The sequence below is a fragment of the Oreochromis aureus genome, linkage group 12 (genome assembly GCF_013358895.1).
Source record: "Oreochromis aureus strain Israel breed Guangdong linkage group 12, ZZ_aureus, whole genome shotgun sequence".
Taxonomy (NCBI): domain Eukaryota; kingdom Metazoa; phylum Chordata; class Actinopteri; order Cichliformes; family Cichlidae; genus Oreochromis; species Oreochromis aureus.
Genome location: NC_052953.1, coordinates 25,765,180 through 25,784,491, shown reverse-complemented (window position 1 = coordinate 25,784,491; position 19,312 = coordinate 25,765,180). Strand labels below are relative to the sequence as shown.

Below are 19,312 nucleotides of genomic sequence, written 5' to 3'. Positions count from 1 at the left end.
AATATTTGCCCTCTTTTTGTCACGTCAGATCCTCTGGAGTAGAGAGAGCAGACTCAAATGCAGACTAAGGAGACGGGGCTGGACTTAACGAAAAGCAAACAGTTTATTTTTTCGTACAGCCAAAACTACAAAAAAAAAGATGGATGGGGACTAAGGTTACACTAACAATGCTAAACTGGGGGAAAGTATATACTAAACACTAGATACCTGGAATGTGAAAACCTGAAACATGGAAACCGAGATCAGAAACATGAACTTAGATGAACAGACGATATGACGAGGGACAAAAGGAAACTCGCACAATAAATACACAAAAGGATGATCAGGGAAGTAGAGGCAGCTGGACAACACAGGAGGAACAAATCAGACTGAACAAAGTGAACACAATGGATACAGGACAAGAGACTATCAAAATAGGACAGAAACAACAGACGCAAGCTTGACACAGTGACTGGGGAGACACGAGTAAACACAGCGACAAAGACTGACTAAACACAGAAGAAGATTAGACACTGAGGGAGAACTAAGATTGCTAAGAACTGAAGGCCAACAGAAACAAACTTAAAACATGATTTAAGAATAACCATGAACCGCAAGAATGGCAATGAATATTCAAAAACAAATAGCATAATGTCCAGAACTAGCAAACACTGGGTCACAGACAGTGCCCTAACACTTTTTGCCTTCTATGGGGGTTTCTTTTTGTATGTTTGTCAAACTTCTATGGGGTTTTTTTTTTGGTTTGTGTTTATGTTTTTGGAAAGCTGAGTCCAGTTAAACTAGTCACACCCAGGTCTGATTATTGACAGGGCCTGGTAGGTATAGTAGCTTTTAAATGAGATTATCATTTAAATATTACATTTTATATTTACTTCTCTGTTAAACATTACAATTTGTTTAATGACCTGAAACATTTAGGTGCAACAAATATGGAAAAATATGTATGGACTGATGCACAAGACATGGGTAACTTGCACACCTAATCCTACACAGTATATATAGGTTTTGGGATAACATAAGCTATCCAGTCATCTTTTTCAGGGAATACCTTGCTTATTTCAGTAAACTGCTGGCAAGCAACATTATTTGTGCATTAGAGCAGCAGAGCATCAGCAAACTGAGCCAGTCCTGGGCCCCGCTGAAAACATTTGGCCTATTAATGAAAAAAAGATGACAAAGGAGACACTGAACTGTTGAGCAGCTGAAATCTCCCATACCATGTTAAAAAATGTAAAAAACATGAATTTCCTTTTATTTAAAACAACAAAAGAAAATTACATTTCGGCTTCAGTATTTGTGTCTTTGTACCGTCTTTAATTAAATATGGAGTAATAATTATTTACAGATTTATAGATTAATGGAACCGCATGCTCAACTTTTTTAAATTATTAATATTTTATATATTTAGTATTTTTACGTGATCAAATGTGGAATAACGGATTCTAAATAATCCATCCTCAAATACAGTGGGTGGGTTTAAAGTCACCAAAGAGAGATTTCATTGGATGATGCTAATCGTTAGGCCCACCTCTCCGTCATTCCGCAAATCACCGCTGCAGAAGGAGGGACCTGCCGCCTAACTTAGTAGCCCATGACGTCAGTTAGTGGTAGCTGGGCACTACCGAGAGGAAGAAGTTAAGATGGTTCTCATCAAGGAGTAGTAAGTGCGGGGTTTCTGTTTAAACTGTACTTTTCTTATTATTTCTGAAAACACTCTATAGGTTAGTATAGATCCGTGCACTCACGGCAGTTTTTTTCAGTCCCTGTGCGCTGATGCAAACTTTTCATCATGTCTCGGGGTCAGCGTCAGGCACACGAGGGGAGGATGGGATTGGCCAAGAGCGTCTCTGGCCTACCGGCTTTGACAGCAGATTATCATTCTCTGACAGCTGCTGGTTTCCTGTAGTTTCTCATATGTTATCACCAAGCTGATGGCTTCTAAACGCTTCAATCTGCGGTTTTTGTTATGTGGTTTTAAAGCGGAGACATTTTCTTTTTCAAAGCCTCGAATTGGCACCCGAGTTGCTAACGCTAATTTAGCTAACTACCTAACCTGAGGGGAAGTCAACTGGAAGCTGTAAGTTCTCGCTGTCTTTGCAGTATTGACATAGAAACTGTCGGCGCCAGCTAATCACCCCAGGATAACACATTTTGATTACTTAGCGAATTGGTAGTTTGTTCACTTGTGTCTGTTTCAAGCCTCAATCATTTTGCATGTATTAAAGACGAAGCTAGCAGCTGTTAGCCTTAGCCTTTTGGGTTTTGAAATTGCATAAAAGATTTCAGTTTCCATTTTTAAAACCGCTATCCTTTGGCGAGTGTCGAACTACAGCAGTAAGTCTGACGTCTTCTGACACAGGCTGAATATGTAAGCAGGCTTCTTACTCTTACTAAATGACTGGGATTCAAGGCAGGATGACTGAACACTTAAACCTTTTTAAAGATACAGAAAGTGACTATAAATGGGTAGATGGAGGATGTGAATGAGTCATGTGTTGCATCGCACGGGAATTCTGAAAATAAGGATTGACGTAGATTTGAGTTATGTAATAACCTTGTTACAATATTGTCTTATTCCTTAAATATAACACAGTATTGCTGCCAGCATGCACCTTAGCACTGTGGCGCACTAATTCCATCAAAGTCCCTGTGTGGTAAGCAAAAAGAAGCACTGGAATTCTGAACTGGCACTAGCTGCACTATTGCATGTGGCCACTTATTTGCCTATAGTTCCCGCATCCCTAACACCCCACAATCGCTCACTGTACTCAGGCTCACATGGTTTGATAAATCTGACATCTTCTGATGTTGCCTGCACATTTTGTTTGCTTCAAAAGTAAACGTCACTAATTACAAGTCCTAGTTTTAAGCTGTCAGAGCTGCATTGAAACAAAACATCTGATGGTGGATGACATTCAGTTTAGCCTTGTTTGACAAAACATTGGTCAGTTCCCATTGTTATGGTTTGTTGACACTTATCATCTTGCCTTCACTCATTAAAAGTTAATTGATAGAAAAGGAGAAAAGCCCCCAAATAAAAAGAAGTTGTAGTATGTGTTTTCATTTGTTTTCAGCTGTGCTTTAGATATGTACTTGGAGAATTTTCTCCCCCTAACATTTTGTTTTGCACTCTGTGGTTTGGTGATGGGAAACGTTTTACTCACAGCCTGTAATGCGTCTATTTCTGGGCATGAAGGAAAAAGTTGCACCATCATCATACGGTGCACTGACCAGGGATGGTCTTTAATGTTTAGAAATCTTGGATAATAGATTCAGATATGTTTTGTCTTCTTAATTAAACTGCTTTGGCTAAGCTCACTGTATTTTTGACCCCACCTAACTCACTTCTTTTAAAGTAAACAAAATAAACTTTCTGTAGTCCCATAAAGTTTTGTCTTAACTCAGCTCTAACTTTTCCAGCCAGGTCTAGGAATAGGTTCCTCTCATCTTGCTGATGTCAGCAGTATGTCACTCTGGGTGGTACTAGAAGTCTTTTTCCCTCAGGAAGAGTAACTTTGAGTGTCTTCCTGTTCCTGGCAGTGAGCAGGTCTGTGTGTGTCATCGTGGTTCTTCTGGTTTTGTAATCCGGAGTTCCTGTAGTTATGTTCTCATTGCTTCTTCTGCACTCTTCTGCATACTGTGTGACCTGACAGGCAGTTGTCATGTTGCATTCATTGTGAATACAGAAAATAATATAAGGCATGAGTAAGCAGTCTTGTGAGTAAACATGCATGCTGATTTGGCGTGGTAATGAATAATATTTAGAGACTGAACTGATTGTATAGCCTTTGTTATTGAGATTATTTACAGACTTTACTGCCAAGATGTAGAGACATTTCAGGCTCCAGAGTCAGTTTTATTGTTTTAGGATGAATTATTATTGTATTATTTATGCCACATGCATCTGCAGTGTTTTCTTTTTTTGTCCTATTAATATGTGGTATAACTCACTCTTAAAAATACAAATGTCAGCATACGTCTAGAAGAATACTCCTTCTCATATATGGGTCGCTGCTTTAGATTGATGTGAAATGATAGTTTATCTAATGAAATTGTCTAATATGAAACAGTGGATATGAGAAATGTGCTTTGTGAAAGTTACTCATCATATGTTTCTCTCTTGCAGCCGTGTGGTTTTACCCTGTAGTGTCGAAGAGGTGAGTAAGTGGTTTTACTCCTGCTTGTTATGCTATTAAGGTGTTGTAAATTATTAACTTTTTGTCAAGTCCGCTTATATTTTCTCTGTTGATGCCGTTGACACATAATCATATCGATAATAACAAAATAATGACAATAACAGCCATACAAAAATTACAATAAATTAATGATAACTAAATAAGAAAAAAGTCATAATGATGTTAAAGGATATGAAATGCACTTTTTCATACTTACATACATGTAGTTCCTTTTCTATAGTGCCCGTACTGTTTGTGTGGTGGTAAACGAGCCTATATTGATGCTTGAAAAAAGTCCATCCTCAGTTAGTCTGACTGTGTAAACTGAGTCAACCCTCAGTTCCTTTTTTGGGCTTTAATGTGTCACTGTGGCGTGGTTAAAAGGAAATGTTGCAAGTCTCTGACATGTGCCTTTTGTTTAAAACAATTCTTTTCCACTCACTGAGAATAAAGACATGGCAGTGTTGTATCATTTCTGTTGTTTTGGCTGCTGGCTGCTAAAACCAAGAAAATGCTTAATTTGCAGATGTTGTTTGTTTGAGCCAGCAATTGTTCTGTGTTTAGAGACATTTCTGTAATAAATCCCAGACTTTCACCCAGCTGCTGGGATACAATCTCTTGGCAATTAGTGCTGCATATCCAAATTCAAAACATTTGAAAAGTAATTCTTGTCTTTGTGGAAGAAATGTTAGTAAGAGTTATGGTAGCTAATTATTAGTCATTCTCTTCTTCTGCTGTTTGATGTTCAAACATCATAAGACGGCGCGTAAGTTAATTTAGCTTTAAGATGGTGAAATTGGGGAACACGGCAGCAGAACTGAAAAAGCTGGCTTAAACATTTAGCTCTTCAGCAAGTTTTCTCTGCACGTTATAGAAATCTAACCTACATTAGAGTGGCAGCAGGACAATAATAGAGCTTAAGATTTTTATGGTTGATTTTTTTTTGCTCAGTTTTACAAAACAGGCCATGTGTTGAGTTCTGTTCCTACAATTTCACTTTATGGGACAGATGGAGAGAAATGAATGAATGAAAAAAAATTCATTCATCTAAAATATTTGATTTACTTTTCTGACACTTTTAGATTTCCTGTTTTGTCCTTGAGCTCTCAGGACTATGTACATGGATTACTGTTTGGTTAAAAAGCGCTGCTGTGTTCACAATAAGCCTATATCATTTCATTAGATGGAAACATTCAAAATGTTAGGAAGAAAAAGAATTGTGGTTCGTGGTTTAGATGTATGTAACAGTAAAAAGTACTTTAAATCTACTGTCTATCATCATGTTCTTATGTTTTGATGTTTGTCCTGCAGTATCAAGTGGGGCAGCTGTTTTCTGTGGCTGAAGCGAGTAAAAATGAGACGGGTGGTGGTGAGGGCATTGAGGTACTCAAGAATGAGCCATATGAAAAAGATGGAGAAAAAGGACAGTACACACACAAAATTTACCACCTAAAGAGGTATGTGCTTTCCCTTTTTATTTCTTGTTTTTTAGAACTCCACTGTTGGCTTCATTGATTCTTTCTTATGGTGTAATAGTGCAGTGCTACCAGGCAGTGGCAGTGTTGTCTTATCTGTGAAGCATTTTCAGTGCATTTGCTTATTGTGTACAACCTTTGCTGTAGAAAAAATAAGTGATAAGTCTTCCTCCTTCCTTTCTTTTACCGTTTACCTGTACCTCCTACCCTCCACCATACCCTACAGTAAAGTCCCAGGATTTGTCAGACTCCTAGCTCCTGAAGGTGCCCTGGTTTTCCATGAAAAGGCTTGGAATGCCTACCCCTACTGCAGAACCAGTGAGTCCCCTTCCCAGCACCACTTAGTTTAGGTTTGCATTGAAACTCTTCTTCTCACTTCTAAATTGAGTTCATGTCTTGTCTTTCTTTCCCCCCCCTTTTTTTTCCTTCATGCCTGACCTGGAACAGTTGTGACGGTATGTAACCCTAAATGGGTTTTATTAGCTAAGATTGAAGTTAATTAAAAAATAATTACATAATTTTTTTCTTCATTATGTTTCTTCTTTCTCTTTAATCCAGAATGAATATATGAAAGATAATTTCTTCATTAAAATTGAGACATGGCACAAACCGGACCTTGGAATGCAAGAAAATGTGAGGACGTCAAAGCAAACAGATGTCTAATATAAATCATGAGTTTTATTTTCTAACATATGTTTTTGTATTTGTTCAGGTGCACAAACTTGACAGTCCCACGTGGAAGAATGTAACGGTGGTGCCCATTGACATTGCAGACAGAAGTCAAGTGGCCCATGCTGTAAGTAGCTTCATACACAGCATGGCGCCTTCATGTGGACAACTTTGATTATTACAGTTCTTCTTTGTCATGTGAATGTTTCATAAGCAGGTGTTTTATGGCTCTGTTTATGTTTTAATTTGAATATATATGCGTTTTCCAGGGAGAGAAAAAAAGACATCTAGCCTTTCCTATGTAATAGGGATGTAAATGAATAACACTGATGAAATGAAACAGCACTTTCTTTCTATTCTCATCTAACCAATTTATTGAATTACAGACATATCTGAAAGTAGCTGAAAGAGCATTTTGTTACTACTTAGCAGTCTGTGTGACTTATGACCCACTGCATGTTTCTCTGGTGCGATATTACTGCAGTCCAATTTAACAACCAGAATAAACGTTGTTTGTGCGATCCTTTCTCTTGCCTATATAGCACTCTCAAAATGTTAGAGTCAGAGTTTAATTCATGAAAACAATACAGACGCGTTAACTGACACATGGTCGTTTCATCTGTGGAGTTTCAGGGAACAGTCTCTGGGCTAAATCGGTTTAGCTTATGTATTAAAGATTTGCTCTTGGTTTGGTCAGAAATCACGCCATCCATATAAATCACACGTTGTCACAGCATGTGGTTTCTCTGCTCAACTTTGTCTTGCTCTTAAGCATTGATTATTCTCAGCTACGGACACAGACAGCTGAAGTCCTGACAGCCAAGTAGTCATTCTTTGAAGTCCGCCACCTGGGGTGCACTTGTACTTGGTGCATTGTAGTGTAAATCCAGAGCGGACAGGAAAAACTGGCAGATATGCAGACACTGTGCTCTGTCTGATAAACAACCGATCACTAGGATCTGAGTGGACCCTAGTGGACTCACAAGGTGTGATCAAGGCTTTAACACAAGCAGAGCTGTGTGTATCTAAGCTCCAGTGATATTAATTTCACTGTTAGTTTTAGGATTTTTTTAATTATTATTGTATGGCAGACATATGTCAGGTTTGGGAAAATCATTACAGCTTTTACAGTAAAAACAAAACTTGTTGAAAGTACTTGACTTAGTCTTGTAGCCATCCAGAATCACAATAAACGCATCTATCAAAGCCTCATTAGGAAAGTAGTCATATAATATCCTTAGTTTTAGATAATCCAAATAAGGATATCGTGTCTATATATTTTTTTTTTAGTTTTCCAGGTTCACAAACAGTGCTTATCCATCCTTTTTTTTTTTTTTTTTCCTTCCTTCTTCTTCCCTCCTAAAATTGCTTATACACTTCAGGGCCATGGTGCTAACACAGAGCCACAGACATTCTCACATTTAGACCTTTGACTAGTTTAGAGTCACTTTACTTAATGTGTATGTTGATGTTTTGTGTGTCTGTGAGGAAAAAAATATTAGCAGATATATCAGATTTTTAATTCACCAAGTCATATGTCGGCCAGGCACCACGTTAAAAAGCACGAGAGAGACTGGAGCACATTTTCAGTACTTAACTCAACATTTGGATTTTATTTACAGGCTGACATGAGCTTCAAAACAGTTGTGTATTTTGTTCTCACAGCAACATACTTGATTTTTCAGGTATGATTATTCATTCATGGAGCTGAAAAAGCTGCTTGTGCTCGTGGCATCGACGATAAGTAGAGCATTTCAAGTGAAGAGAATCTTTGGCAATCTTCATAAACCTTTAGTCAATCCTGACCCATTTTATAAATATTTTACTGAAGTTGGCATCAGGTCCAGCCCATCTCCTCGGTATTTTTTATTTTGTTTTGGTTTGTCTGTGAGTTTTTCCCCAGTCTCTCTTTGTATTTTCTTTATAAAGACACAGAACATTAATTGCTCTCTGGGCTGTCTTGTACATGGCTGACTGTTCTGCTTTATTGGGCTATGTTACTTCTTAGTTTTGTTTTGCTTTTTTGTGGTCTGTTTCTTTGCCCCGTTTGAAAATGTGTTTGCTGTGCTGAAATAACACAGTGCATTTAAAAATAGTTGATTTCAAGAGTGTGTCCCAATACAGCCAGCTGATTGGAGAGGTCTTTGTATTTAAAAACGTACACATACCAGTTGAGGATAAATTAAAGATTTGAATACTCTGCTTGGAATCTCTGAAATCATATTTGAAGATGTTGCACGTTATTGCTCTTGTTTGACATCACATTGCCTCATTTCAATGTGACTGCCGGTATGCGTGCAAGCATACATGTGGCTATTTGGCCGAGAAGCCCTAGTTTCTGTGTGTGTACATGTTTGTTTGCGGTGGGTAGTTAACGAGGCGGACGTGTTTGCCTTGCTGGAGGAGTGTGTTGTGTCTGAGGGCCCTATCAGCCCTCAGCCTCGGGCATGACTGCAGGCTCTGGGGCGTACCGCCAGCACAGATGAGTTTGTTAGTGTAATTAAGGTTCACAGTGCTGCGTGTGCCGGAACTAAACAAACACACACTCGACGTAAACACACTTGCAGTCTAATACACACTCTTAGAAATGGCTTCTTTTCGCGTACCACGGCACATCGATTCACAGACCTCATTAGTGCAGCACAGTGTATTGTTATAGTGATGGAGCTCTCAGCATTAAAACACCCAAATTAGAGAGAAAGTGTGGGCTTGTGTGTGTGTGTGTGTGTGCGAGTGTGTTTTTTAGTGGTGCGTTTTTATTTCTTTCCACACGTTTGGCACCCTCCTGTTGGATAGTAGCCCTGAAAAAGTAGCCTTTAGCTTCAGGCGCATCATGATTTATTTAAAATTGCTGGGCCCTTGAGCTGTTGATAATTTTAAAGCCATTTCATTTATTTGTATTATTATTTCTCTTGTCTCTTTTTTTTTTTTTTTTTTTTTAATAAGAAAGTCATGTTTGTTAAGTTTTTCGTGCTCGTCACGTGTGCTCAGTATCCCTCTACATTTTACTATACGCTTTAATTTTTCCCCCCCAAGGCACCAAGGTCTCTTTGTATTATAGGTCAAAAGTGCTTAGTTGACCACAATATGTTGGCAGGACATGACCTTTTGAATTGGATGCTGTATATGGGGTAAAAGGTTCTCTTGCAGTTGGAGCTGCAGACACACAAACTTATATAAGCAGCACAAATCCTCATCAGCACACAACAGGTAGATGCTAGTACATTCACTTACTTTAACTGGCATCATCACCCTAATTAAACAAACGTTTCTGGTGGCGTCAGAGCCCCCATACACAGATCAGTCTTATCTTCAAGCCACTTGTGAGCACAGCTGTGTTCTAGTCCTGCTTTGTGACATTATCTGCAGAGATGGAAGGATGAAAAGGAAGAAGCTCTCTTCTGACTTCCCTTACTCTAGTCATTGAATAGTTGTCCCACATTTCCATCTTTTCATTTAAAAATTGTGTTGATGTTTTTTAAATTGGGGTAAAATCCTGCAGATTTCTTGGCTTTTGTTGCAAGATGAAACAAATACCAGTATTCATAAATAAACCTGCCTCAGCTTTGTTAAATATTCTGTGCTATATATTCTACTAATGAAAGTAACTGAAGGTTTCATTGTAGGACTACAAGGAAGATGAGGATCCTGCCATTTTCAAGTCTGTCAAGACTGGGAGAGGACCTCTTGGTCCCAACTGGAAGGTAATGCTGTTGTAAACTACATACATTTTAAACTGAATATGGGCTACATCCATGTGACTGTTTCAGCACCAGTTCAGAAATAGTCATTTGATAAAATACAGACTTCAACTGCACAGTGGCTGCTTACATAGAAAATAAAGGCTTCAGTGCGTGAATGAACTATTGCTGGTTGAGGCTGATTTCTTTTACTTTCCTCCTGACAAAGGATCACATGTTTGGGTGATATAAATCCAAGGTAGCGTGCAGTTACCGATCAAACTCAATTAGGCAATGAATGTCTATATCTGTGTCAACTGTTTCAGCCCTCTTGGGGTTGGCAGTTTTGACAAAGGTTTCCTCTCTGGGAGCCCTAAAAAGGCAAATTAGTGTGGATGCTGGATGTAAATACAGCAGAAGTGGATTTGTATTTATTTATTTATTTTTTTAATGAAATGTTATGCATCTAAGAGTTATGAACATGACCTTAGATGCATTTCACTTACGCACATATTCATGCCACAGGGTGCTTTTAAAAAAAAGAAGAGAGGAGGAGGCAAACATTTGACCCATTTACCAAGTTATAGGAAACCGGGTATATATCTGGTCATCAAGACCTGGATGTGTAGTCTTGCTTTCATGGATTTTGCTTCTTATATATTTCATGACTTTGTACAGTCATGTGCATTGTATATAATTGCTGCAATGTTTTGATCTCCAAAGTCTAAGTGCAGCTTGGACTTACTGGGTCAGCAGAGTCCAAAGATTGTGTTTTGTGTGGATGCTCCTGCAGCAGGTTTATATAGCAGGTTTATGTGATGAGATCTAGGCATTAAAAGTCTTTTACAGGTAACTTACAGAGCTGCAAGAACACCCGGGCTTTGTCCACAGCTGGAAGTAAAGTGTCCGTTTGTGGACTCAGAGTCTAAATCGGCAAACAGCAGTTCTGTATAAAGAGGGACATATTTTGATAAGGGGTAAAAAGTCAATAAGTAGCTCATCCACAGAGGAACTTTGTCAGTAGTTTTGTTGCTTTTGCCTCTAAACCCCGCTGTACCCCGGAGGCACACGACCGGGTCCTGTTCGCTGTTGGAGCACAGAGGATTTCTATTCTGCAGTGGAGCCCTCAAAGTTCGCCATGGGAAACTTTCCTCTGCTTCAAGAATTTTTGCAGAACAAAGGCAGCCAAACAGCTTTAAAAAGTATGAATAAAGAAGCACAACTTTTATTTTGTGTTTTTAATTAGATCACTTTCCCGTCCGCTGTGGACATGGAAAAAGACTGTTTTTGAAAAGGTGGGGGGAGAAAGTAGTTATGTGACAACAGAGGCACAATTTCTGCCAGCTTCTCAGAGCAATAAAACTCTTGTCTATCTCTGCATGCACACATGCTTGCATATCGGTACCCTTTGTATTTCTGAAAACTTCTGCTCCTTTGAGTGGGGCACAGAGAGGGAGAGAAGAAATGTCACCGTAAGTGTTTTGATGTAGAATCCGTTTCATGTGAAGTTCTCCTTTAGCGATGACAACTTTTCTAAACCCACTGCAAATTTAGAAATGTTTCTCATTTCCCTTCTCTCACGCTTCTCCATGATCGTAGCATCAAACGGCAGTGGGATGAGGGCGATTGAGGCGGGTCTGTGGCATTTTCTTTTTGGAATGCCGAGCCAGAATGAAGTGATTAATTAAACAGGTGTTCTCAGAGGGAGAGTGTGTGTGTTCTGGGGGCGAGCAGGTCCTAGGTGTTAATAATGTAACCGGCTTTGCACTGCGGCGCCCTTATCGCTTCGTGAGCACCGTTTTATCTGCCTTCTGTGGCCACAAAGACATGCCTGTCGGGAACGGTGTCGCTGTCAGGGTGGAGGCAGAGAAATGGTCCCTTCATCTGGAGTTTATCCACTTTGCTGTGGTCCCCCCTCCCAACACCCAGTCTCTTTTTCTTCTCTTCTTCAGAGCGCGCGGCAGAGTGCAAGCAGCGGATGGATTTAGAAAGTGTGTTGTAGATTAGGGCACTTTTATCTGTGCACAGCACATCTTCATGTTGATAATTATTTCAGCAACCTTCATGCCCAAAGCATTATGTATTAATGAATGAATGTTAGAGTTGTCAAAAATAATGCCTTCTGCTGCTTTTACAATTGTTCTCTCATTGGAAAGTTTCTGTCAAGTTTTTGCAGCGCATTATTCTGATATAGTGACGGGTTGTAAGTCAGATTCTTTCCCCTGTTCCTCTCAACAGAAAGAGCTGAATAGTAATCCTGAATGCCCAAGGATGTGTGCCTACAAATTAGTCACAGTCAAGTTCAAGTGGTGGGGCCTGCAGACCAAAGTGGAGAACTTCATCCACGAGGTTAGTGACATATTTGGGATTAGGATTCAACTTTATTGTCATTACACATGTATAAATACAGGATAACGAAATACAGTAGAAGAAGGAAAAACTCGTTTACACAGTTGGCTCATGAGTTATATTTAGACTGAGAGTATTGCAAGTTTGCACATGCAATACTATGGCTCTTCTGTCTGGGTGGGCTGTGCCTAATTAGTGCTTAATTATTATAAGCAAGCTGTTACTGCAAACATGATGAGGTAATGTTTGGGGGGTCTATAGTCAAATGTAGGATACTGTAGAGTAATTTGTATTTACAGTTTCTCAAGTTTCAAATGTACTTATAAACACACGACTGATGCTAAACATCACACAGTCCTAACCAAGACTGCTGCTGTCTACCACAGCAAGAGAAGAGGATCTTCACAAACTTCCATCGCCAACTCTTCTGTTGGATTGATAAGTGGGTGGAGCTAAATATGGATGATATACGGCGTATGGAGGCGGAAACGCAGAGAGAACTGGATGAGGTGAGCGTATAAGTAGAAAATCGCAATTAAAAATGAAACCATAAGTTTGGTAAGTGATGGATTTGGTGCAAGAGAAAATAAAACCAACCCTAAACACTTTCTTTGGTTAAATTTCTCTTATTTGCTGTGCAAAACCCATGTAACACCATTTTAGTTATCCAGCTGTTGTCTTCCATTCACTAGAAATAGAGTGTGCTAATGTGATAAAGCCGGAGGACTGCTGGAGTAAATGTAGTGGCTTAAGGGCTCCCTCTGGAGTCTTTGACCCCTAGTGGTGCGATCTAGCTGACTTTCTTTGAGTGGATCCTGGTGTTATTTACTGAGTGCACAAGTAAAAGGCCTTTTATTACCATATGTGAATTCAAAACCTCATAGGTTTTAATGTTTTTTTTTTTTTGTTTTTTTTTAAATCAATCTTTTCAATATCAATAATATTGCATTTAAGATAAATCATAATTTCTTTCCTTTTCATGTATGTATTGTTTTGTTTCTTACTAAACATCCTTAAACCGTTTGGTAATCGGCACAAACAGATGACTGTGAGAACAGTCTTTGTTCTTCTTCCTAATCCCATTTCTATGATTGCCTTTATTGTATTTTTATCCAGAGGCGTAAGAATGGCTCTGTACGAGGTACAAAGGCTACAGAGGAGTCGCAAGGCCAAGTGTAGGTCTTTGTACTGCTGTCTGTTGTTACTGGTAGGGCAGTATCTTAATGGGGTTTCTGTTAGCCTGGCAAGGGTGTGCCGCATCATGCCATATAGCAAATTATGATCCGATACATTTCCACTGTCATCTGTAGGCCGCCTCTATTGCAGTGTATCCCATGGCTAGTGGATGATGGTCTCCCCTCAGCTTGTAATGTGTAACAACGTCTGCCAAGTGCAGGGTATTTATATATTATATATATATAACATATTTATATGTTAGCCTGTAACTCTGTATCACACTTTAGTATCATTTTTTATTTTTCTATCAACCAATCACTAAGTTAGAGTAGTTTATATGTAACCTAACCATTCATATTATTATTCCATCCATCCGTCCATTTTAATGGCTCATCCAGTTCAGGGTTGACCTTCACAGTAAACAGTGTCTGCTTGCAGGAAGCTTTCATGTGTGAAAAGTCCTAATATATTGTCTAATGTTTTATCACAAAGTTGACAGAGCTTCGTTAGATGCTCACTTTAGACGACTTTAGTTTTTCTGTGCGGTGCAGTGGAAAAACACTCGTAGGGAGCCAGCACGGCTTGGCTGATTGCAGCTGTTCATGGCATGGTGGGACTTCACTCTGCACTCTTCGGTGTTGAGAAAGGGCTTTACTCCACTGTGCTTGTGCTTGTGTGTGCACACACCATTTAATATTAGAGGTCCAAAAGCAGTCATCTTAGGGGAAACACTGGTGAAAAGCATGCATTTCTTTACCATAAAAACTTCTTTGTTTGCATTTTTGTCATGTTTTTCTTTGTGCAATTTGAACACAGGATAACAGTGTTTGGCAGAATCTCAACAGTACATATGTGTTTTTTTAAGTGTTCATCCTGCTACTTCTGTCAGTAGTCAAATCATCAGTAAATACCCAGTGACCCAGTTCTGCTGGCAACCACACAAGCCCATGCCATAACATTGCCTCCACCGTGTCTGACAAGGTCTTATTAGCCCTTCTATTCCTTCTTCGTACTACATACTGTCTATATTCACATTAGTAAAGGCATTTTTTGATTATAGGCTTTGACAGTGGTGTCCCTACCTCCTCAAGAGTGCTCCTCAGGTAGCTAGAAGTTGTGAAAAGGCTTTTTCTTTAAAAATTCCTCCATTTTAGTTGTCTTCTGTGGTGTTCCAGGCTGTTTAGGGTTACTGAGCTGCCCACTGCTTTTGTTAATTTTAAGAAGGATCTATAATGTTCGATTAGATAGCTCACGTGCAATAAAACCTACTTTTATTGCACATTGAGAACTCCTATGAAAGGCTAGTTTAACACAAGGTGGTAAGTAGTTATATATGTACACAGAAGGGCCTGCAGTCCAGTTAATCCCCATAGAAAAAAGATGTGGGGTAAAAAAAAAAGTAAAGTAAAATAGTCTACTTCTAAATCACAGGCTTCAGTTTCTGCGTCTTGCATTCACTCTAAACCTCTCCACTGCCTTGCTCTTGAAACTTCTCCAAATATCAGTCTGGGAGCTTTTGGCCGTACAAGGAGAACAAGGGAGGAATCTGGGCTGGACCGGCCAAAGTGGGCCAGTCTCAAACATTCCTGGCTCGCTACCAGCATGCAGAATTTTTGCGCTTTGCCTTCTCACATCTCGCCCAGCTGAGCATGTGTTTCCAGTTTTCCCTTGGAGTAAGTAAACAGGTTGGTACAATCAAAGACGGCTGTGGCAAGCAGGGCAACAAGCCTGAATCTCAAAGCTCAAGGGTTAGCAGGGTCACATTTGGGTGGTGGTGAGAACAGCATACACACAAGTCACTGGCTTTCACATTCTAGACAAACACAGCACTGGGTGAATGGAAAAACCCAGCATTAAGGAAACTATATACTAATAGTCATATCTGAACTCTCTAAGTATAGTGGTTGGGTGCTGATGGTGTGGAAGGAGGAGGTATGAGAGGACGGGGTGTGTACGAGGGGGTTTCAAGATGGCTCCTTTTTCCTCATTAACATACAAATGGAATTCTGCAGTTGAGAAGGAGTCTGTGCTGTGATTGAGGAGAAAGGGAGGGAGGATTGGGGAGGGGGGGAGGATGGAGAAGTGGGAGGGTGAATCCTCGTGCCATTTCATCAGATCTGTCTATTCCTCTGTTTAGAGCCAGTGTTGGTTTGAACTGTTCCATTAAGGTGTTCGGCTATCAGATTCTAACACTAATTGACTTTCCAAAGCCATCAGCCTCAGGGTGGGAGAATTTGAAAGTGATGCTTTTATCTACCTAGAAGACAAACAGGAGGCTTGATAAGGACTTTTGGAGCTGCCCTTTTTTTTTCCAGTTTACAAAAAGAAATTTAATGTATTTTTACTGGTTTGCAGAGCCAAAAGTAAGATTTAATGAATAGAAAGAAGTCCGACCCCTCCCAGTAACCAGCAACTCCTGAAGCCATCATCTGAACTCCCCCTTACGTGTTTAGCTTGCATAAATCTAACGCGTGTTATTTCTCTCCCTTTCCCCACAGCTTCGCAAAAAGGGTGATGTGCGAGGAACCAGTGCTGCAGATGAATGAAAAGGATTTTAAACACCACACCCACAATGACAGCAGTTGTGAGGACTGCTAAGCGGGCTCCTTTGGTGCCACTTTTTTACCCTAACTGAATCACGCTGTGGAGGAGGGAGCGCTGCTACCTGCAATCAGTAGAGCAGATCCCCGGCTTTAACCCAATCATAGTCATTCTATCCAGTGAGGAATTGATTTATAGCCACCGATACGATGCTAGCTGATGAGACTCTGGTTAATTTTGATCTTGGACAGAGAAAGGCCGGCTATGGCCATCAGGATATTGAGACCTAGTCTTCTGCAGAGATGCAAAGAAAAGCTATTTGCTTTTTTTAAGAAAAAAACAAAACAAAAGCTAATTCATCACCTTGATTCCACAGTGGCAGGTGTTGGACCAAATATATCCAGCTCCCCCAACCTCCTTTTTTTCCCTACCCAAAAAACCCCCATTCCTCACAGAATGATGCCCTCTGTGACCTCTCTTTGTCTCTTCCTCAGTCTTAACTGTACACACTGTGGCTCAGTGTGTGGTTTGCATTCCCTGGCAGGAGACTGTTTGTCATGCTCTTGTTCCTTCCTGCCATAACCTCCATTAAGTGATTACTAACAGCCTTGGCGTCTTGGCCCATTGTAATCCTTCTTCCATCACCCCCCTCACCTTATCGAAGCACTGCATCTTATTAACACTGACAATCATGTCTGTACAGGTATTCACTCTCACTCCCACATGCAGAGGTAACAGGAAGCCCACACACACACACACACATTCATATGACACATACAGTGCGCAGATGAGGATAAACATACGAATTCATCCTTACACACACACACACACACACACACACACACACACACACACACACACACACACACACACACACACTCTCGCAGGTGTGGATACCTTTGTGCTGACTGATCTTGGAGAAACTCAAGCAGGGGCAGATCCTTGCGAGCTCGTTCAGCTAAAGGATGTTGCTTTGGATATGTTTACAGCTCTCACCCCCACCCCGTACTTGCTATTCTGAAAACAGTCGCACATAACATACATTGCAGCATTCACCTCTCTAACAGATGTCCCTAGAGGAAAAAATAAAAAGTAAAAAAAAAAAAAAATGCACTGAAAAACAGCCACAGATGGTGCTACACCCCTCCAGCCTCTGTCACAAGCCAAACTGTGCTGCACTCACCCAGCCCACCACCAGAGGCCTTTCTCGCTCCTCCGGCTCTCTGAGGTAGACAGTTTCCAGAAGGCCTCCTCCTCCTCTGCATCATTCTAGCTGTGTTTACAGATTTGTAATTGCCTTATCAGTGCCTAGTGGATACCAGTACCATGTAGAGTTGCTTATGTGTCCAGGCCTTTACACCTATCAGAGCTACTACACTTAATGAACCTCTGCTGCCAGCCATTGTTTTAGCTACCTCTCTCATTTCTGACTGGCCATTTTTCCTGATGCCCTAAAGTGTGTCCACCAAATGTTTTGGAAAATGTCAGGCACCCAGTTGAACCCTTAAGACGCACATAGGTTTGGGTTCTTTTTTGTTTTGTTCTGTTTTTCCCATGTGAGAGGATCTATTAGTATGCCACACAATATTTTTGTCAAAGCGGTTCAAATACACGACTGTGCCTGGTAGCCGGTTTACAAATAAAATGTTCCTTCAAGCACTGTTTTTATATCAATACTGTCTGGTTGTCATCTGCAGACATGCTCTTACAGCTCTCAACAACTTATATAAAGTTGAGCACAGAAAAGAAGCTCGGTGCCGCTTCAAGCTGCTGTCGTTTTATTTTTTGCATAGCGTAAATACACGACACACTCGTGCTCAGGAAAAACGCTTTGGTGGACACACACCTCGTAAGGGTTAGCATTAGCTGTTAGCTGGTACTTCTTAGGATTCTTGATTCTAGTCTTGACAAAAGAGCTTTATCAGGGCGCAGACTTGTATGTTATTCCTTTGTTTCCTGGTATGTGGAAGTGCAATTCCTTTCCATTCCCACAAGCAGAACTTTGTTACTATAACAGCCAGCGTGCACCGTTTGTCATGTAAATCTTTACCTCAGACCAGCCATTGGAAAGAGCTGCCATATTAATGTCTTCTGGCTTTTCAGCTCTGTATCCAGCTCTCTCTCTCTTTTTTTTTCTTTCTTCAGGCTTCAGAATTGTGTCACATCAGCCTAGACTATTAATTATGGCTTGTGTTACATGTATACAGTATGTGTGGTTTGCTCATCTGTTCCCTCGTAATGTTCTTGAATATTTGTGTGTTTTGGTTGCATGTCACTGTTTTAAATTGCCCAACATAAATTTGGGATTTGTGTTTAGTAATCGGTTTCCTGTTATTTCCCAAGGCAGATTATATGATTAAATAATTTCAGGAAAGTATTCTAGTGTGTTTGGTTAATGACAGTCCTATGAGGGCAAATCTGACCATGTCCATGGTAATTGGCTTTTCCAAAGAGAATAAATGGTGTTTGTGTTCAGCAAATATCGATTTAATATAGGAAAATTTGGAAAACTGTTGTCAGAAACAGCGGTTTTCAATAACAGAATCTTCTCAGGTTAACAATAAGACAAAGATAATGTAGCCTGTTCCCTTTTATCGTCTTTATGTGTTAGAACCACTTGGGTTTTTGTTACGGTCATGAATGCATATGTCTGTGAGCAAACAGTGTAATTAGTGTTTCAAAGTTCATTTGAATGATTCCTCATGTGTGTTTGAATAAAAAAACAAAACAAAAACCAAGAACCCAGTGAAAGGGGAGGAAAGGAGAAATCTGAAATCAGCCGTTTGCTGTTCTTCAAAACAATGATATTAACAAAAGTGTTTAAAGGTTCTGATCAGCTTTTAAAAATCAGGGGTTGTGGTAACGAATGTATGATGTATTGTGCCTTTTTCTTTCTGCACATCTTTTTTGTGCTACCAAGTCTATATATTGTATCGAATATTGTATCTAAATATAAATAAATTTCCTTTTCTTTTTTTTCTTTTTTTCGGGACAAAGTTTCCTGAAGTTCAGTTTGTGCTGTTTTTGTCTGATTGCTAGAAAATAAAGGTTTTGCCTGAGGGGGATTTGATCAGTCCTCAGGGCAAAGGCGAGAGCTGTCATTTATTTGCAAAGCTTTAAATAGTCACAATCTTTGCTAAAACACCTTAAAAGATTTATTATGTATATATTTATTTGTGCTATATGTTGTGCTGCTTTCATTTTGGCCTAGCTTTGAATGACAGTTCTTTACTGTAGATTGCAGATA

General features: G+C 39.8%; 1 protein-coding gene across 3 annotated transcripts; it reads left to right on the top strand.

Moving 5' to 3' along the window:
* Positions 1-1,564: 1,564 nt before the first annotated feature.
* LOC116323090 (phosphatidylinositol transfer protein beta isoform) lies at positions 1,565-19,157 on the top strand. 3 transcript variants are annotated; one of them, XM_039620318.1, is made up of 13 exons: positions 1,565-1,660; positions 4,127-4,157; positions 5,487-5,632; positions 5,877-5,968; positions 6,098-6,105; positions 6,209-6,283; positions 6,363-6,446; positions 9,946-10,023; positions 12,238-12,348; positions 12,735-12,857; positions 13,465-13,523; positions 15,030-15,209; positions 16,023-16,094. In XM_039620318.1, the coding sequence occupies exons 1-12, from the start codon at positions 1,641-1,643 to the stop codon at positions 15,169-15,171; spliced, it is 969 nt and encodes a 322-aa protein (XP_039476252.1). In that variant the 5' UTR covers positions 1,565-1,640; the 3' UTR covers positions 15,172-15,209; positions 16,023-16,094. The 3 variants fall into 3 exon arrangements, with proteins under 3 accessions (XP_039476252.1, XP_039476253.1, XP_039476254.1); XM_039620319.1 differs by lacking the exon at positions 15,030-15,209 and having other exon boundaries at positions 16,023-19,157; XM_039620320.1 differs by lacking the exons at positions 13,465-13,523; positions 15,030-15,209 and having other exon boundaries at positions 16,023-19,157.
* Positions 19,158-19,312: the final 155 nt, after the last annotated feature.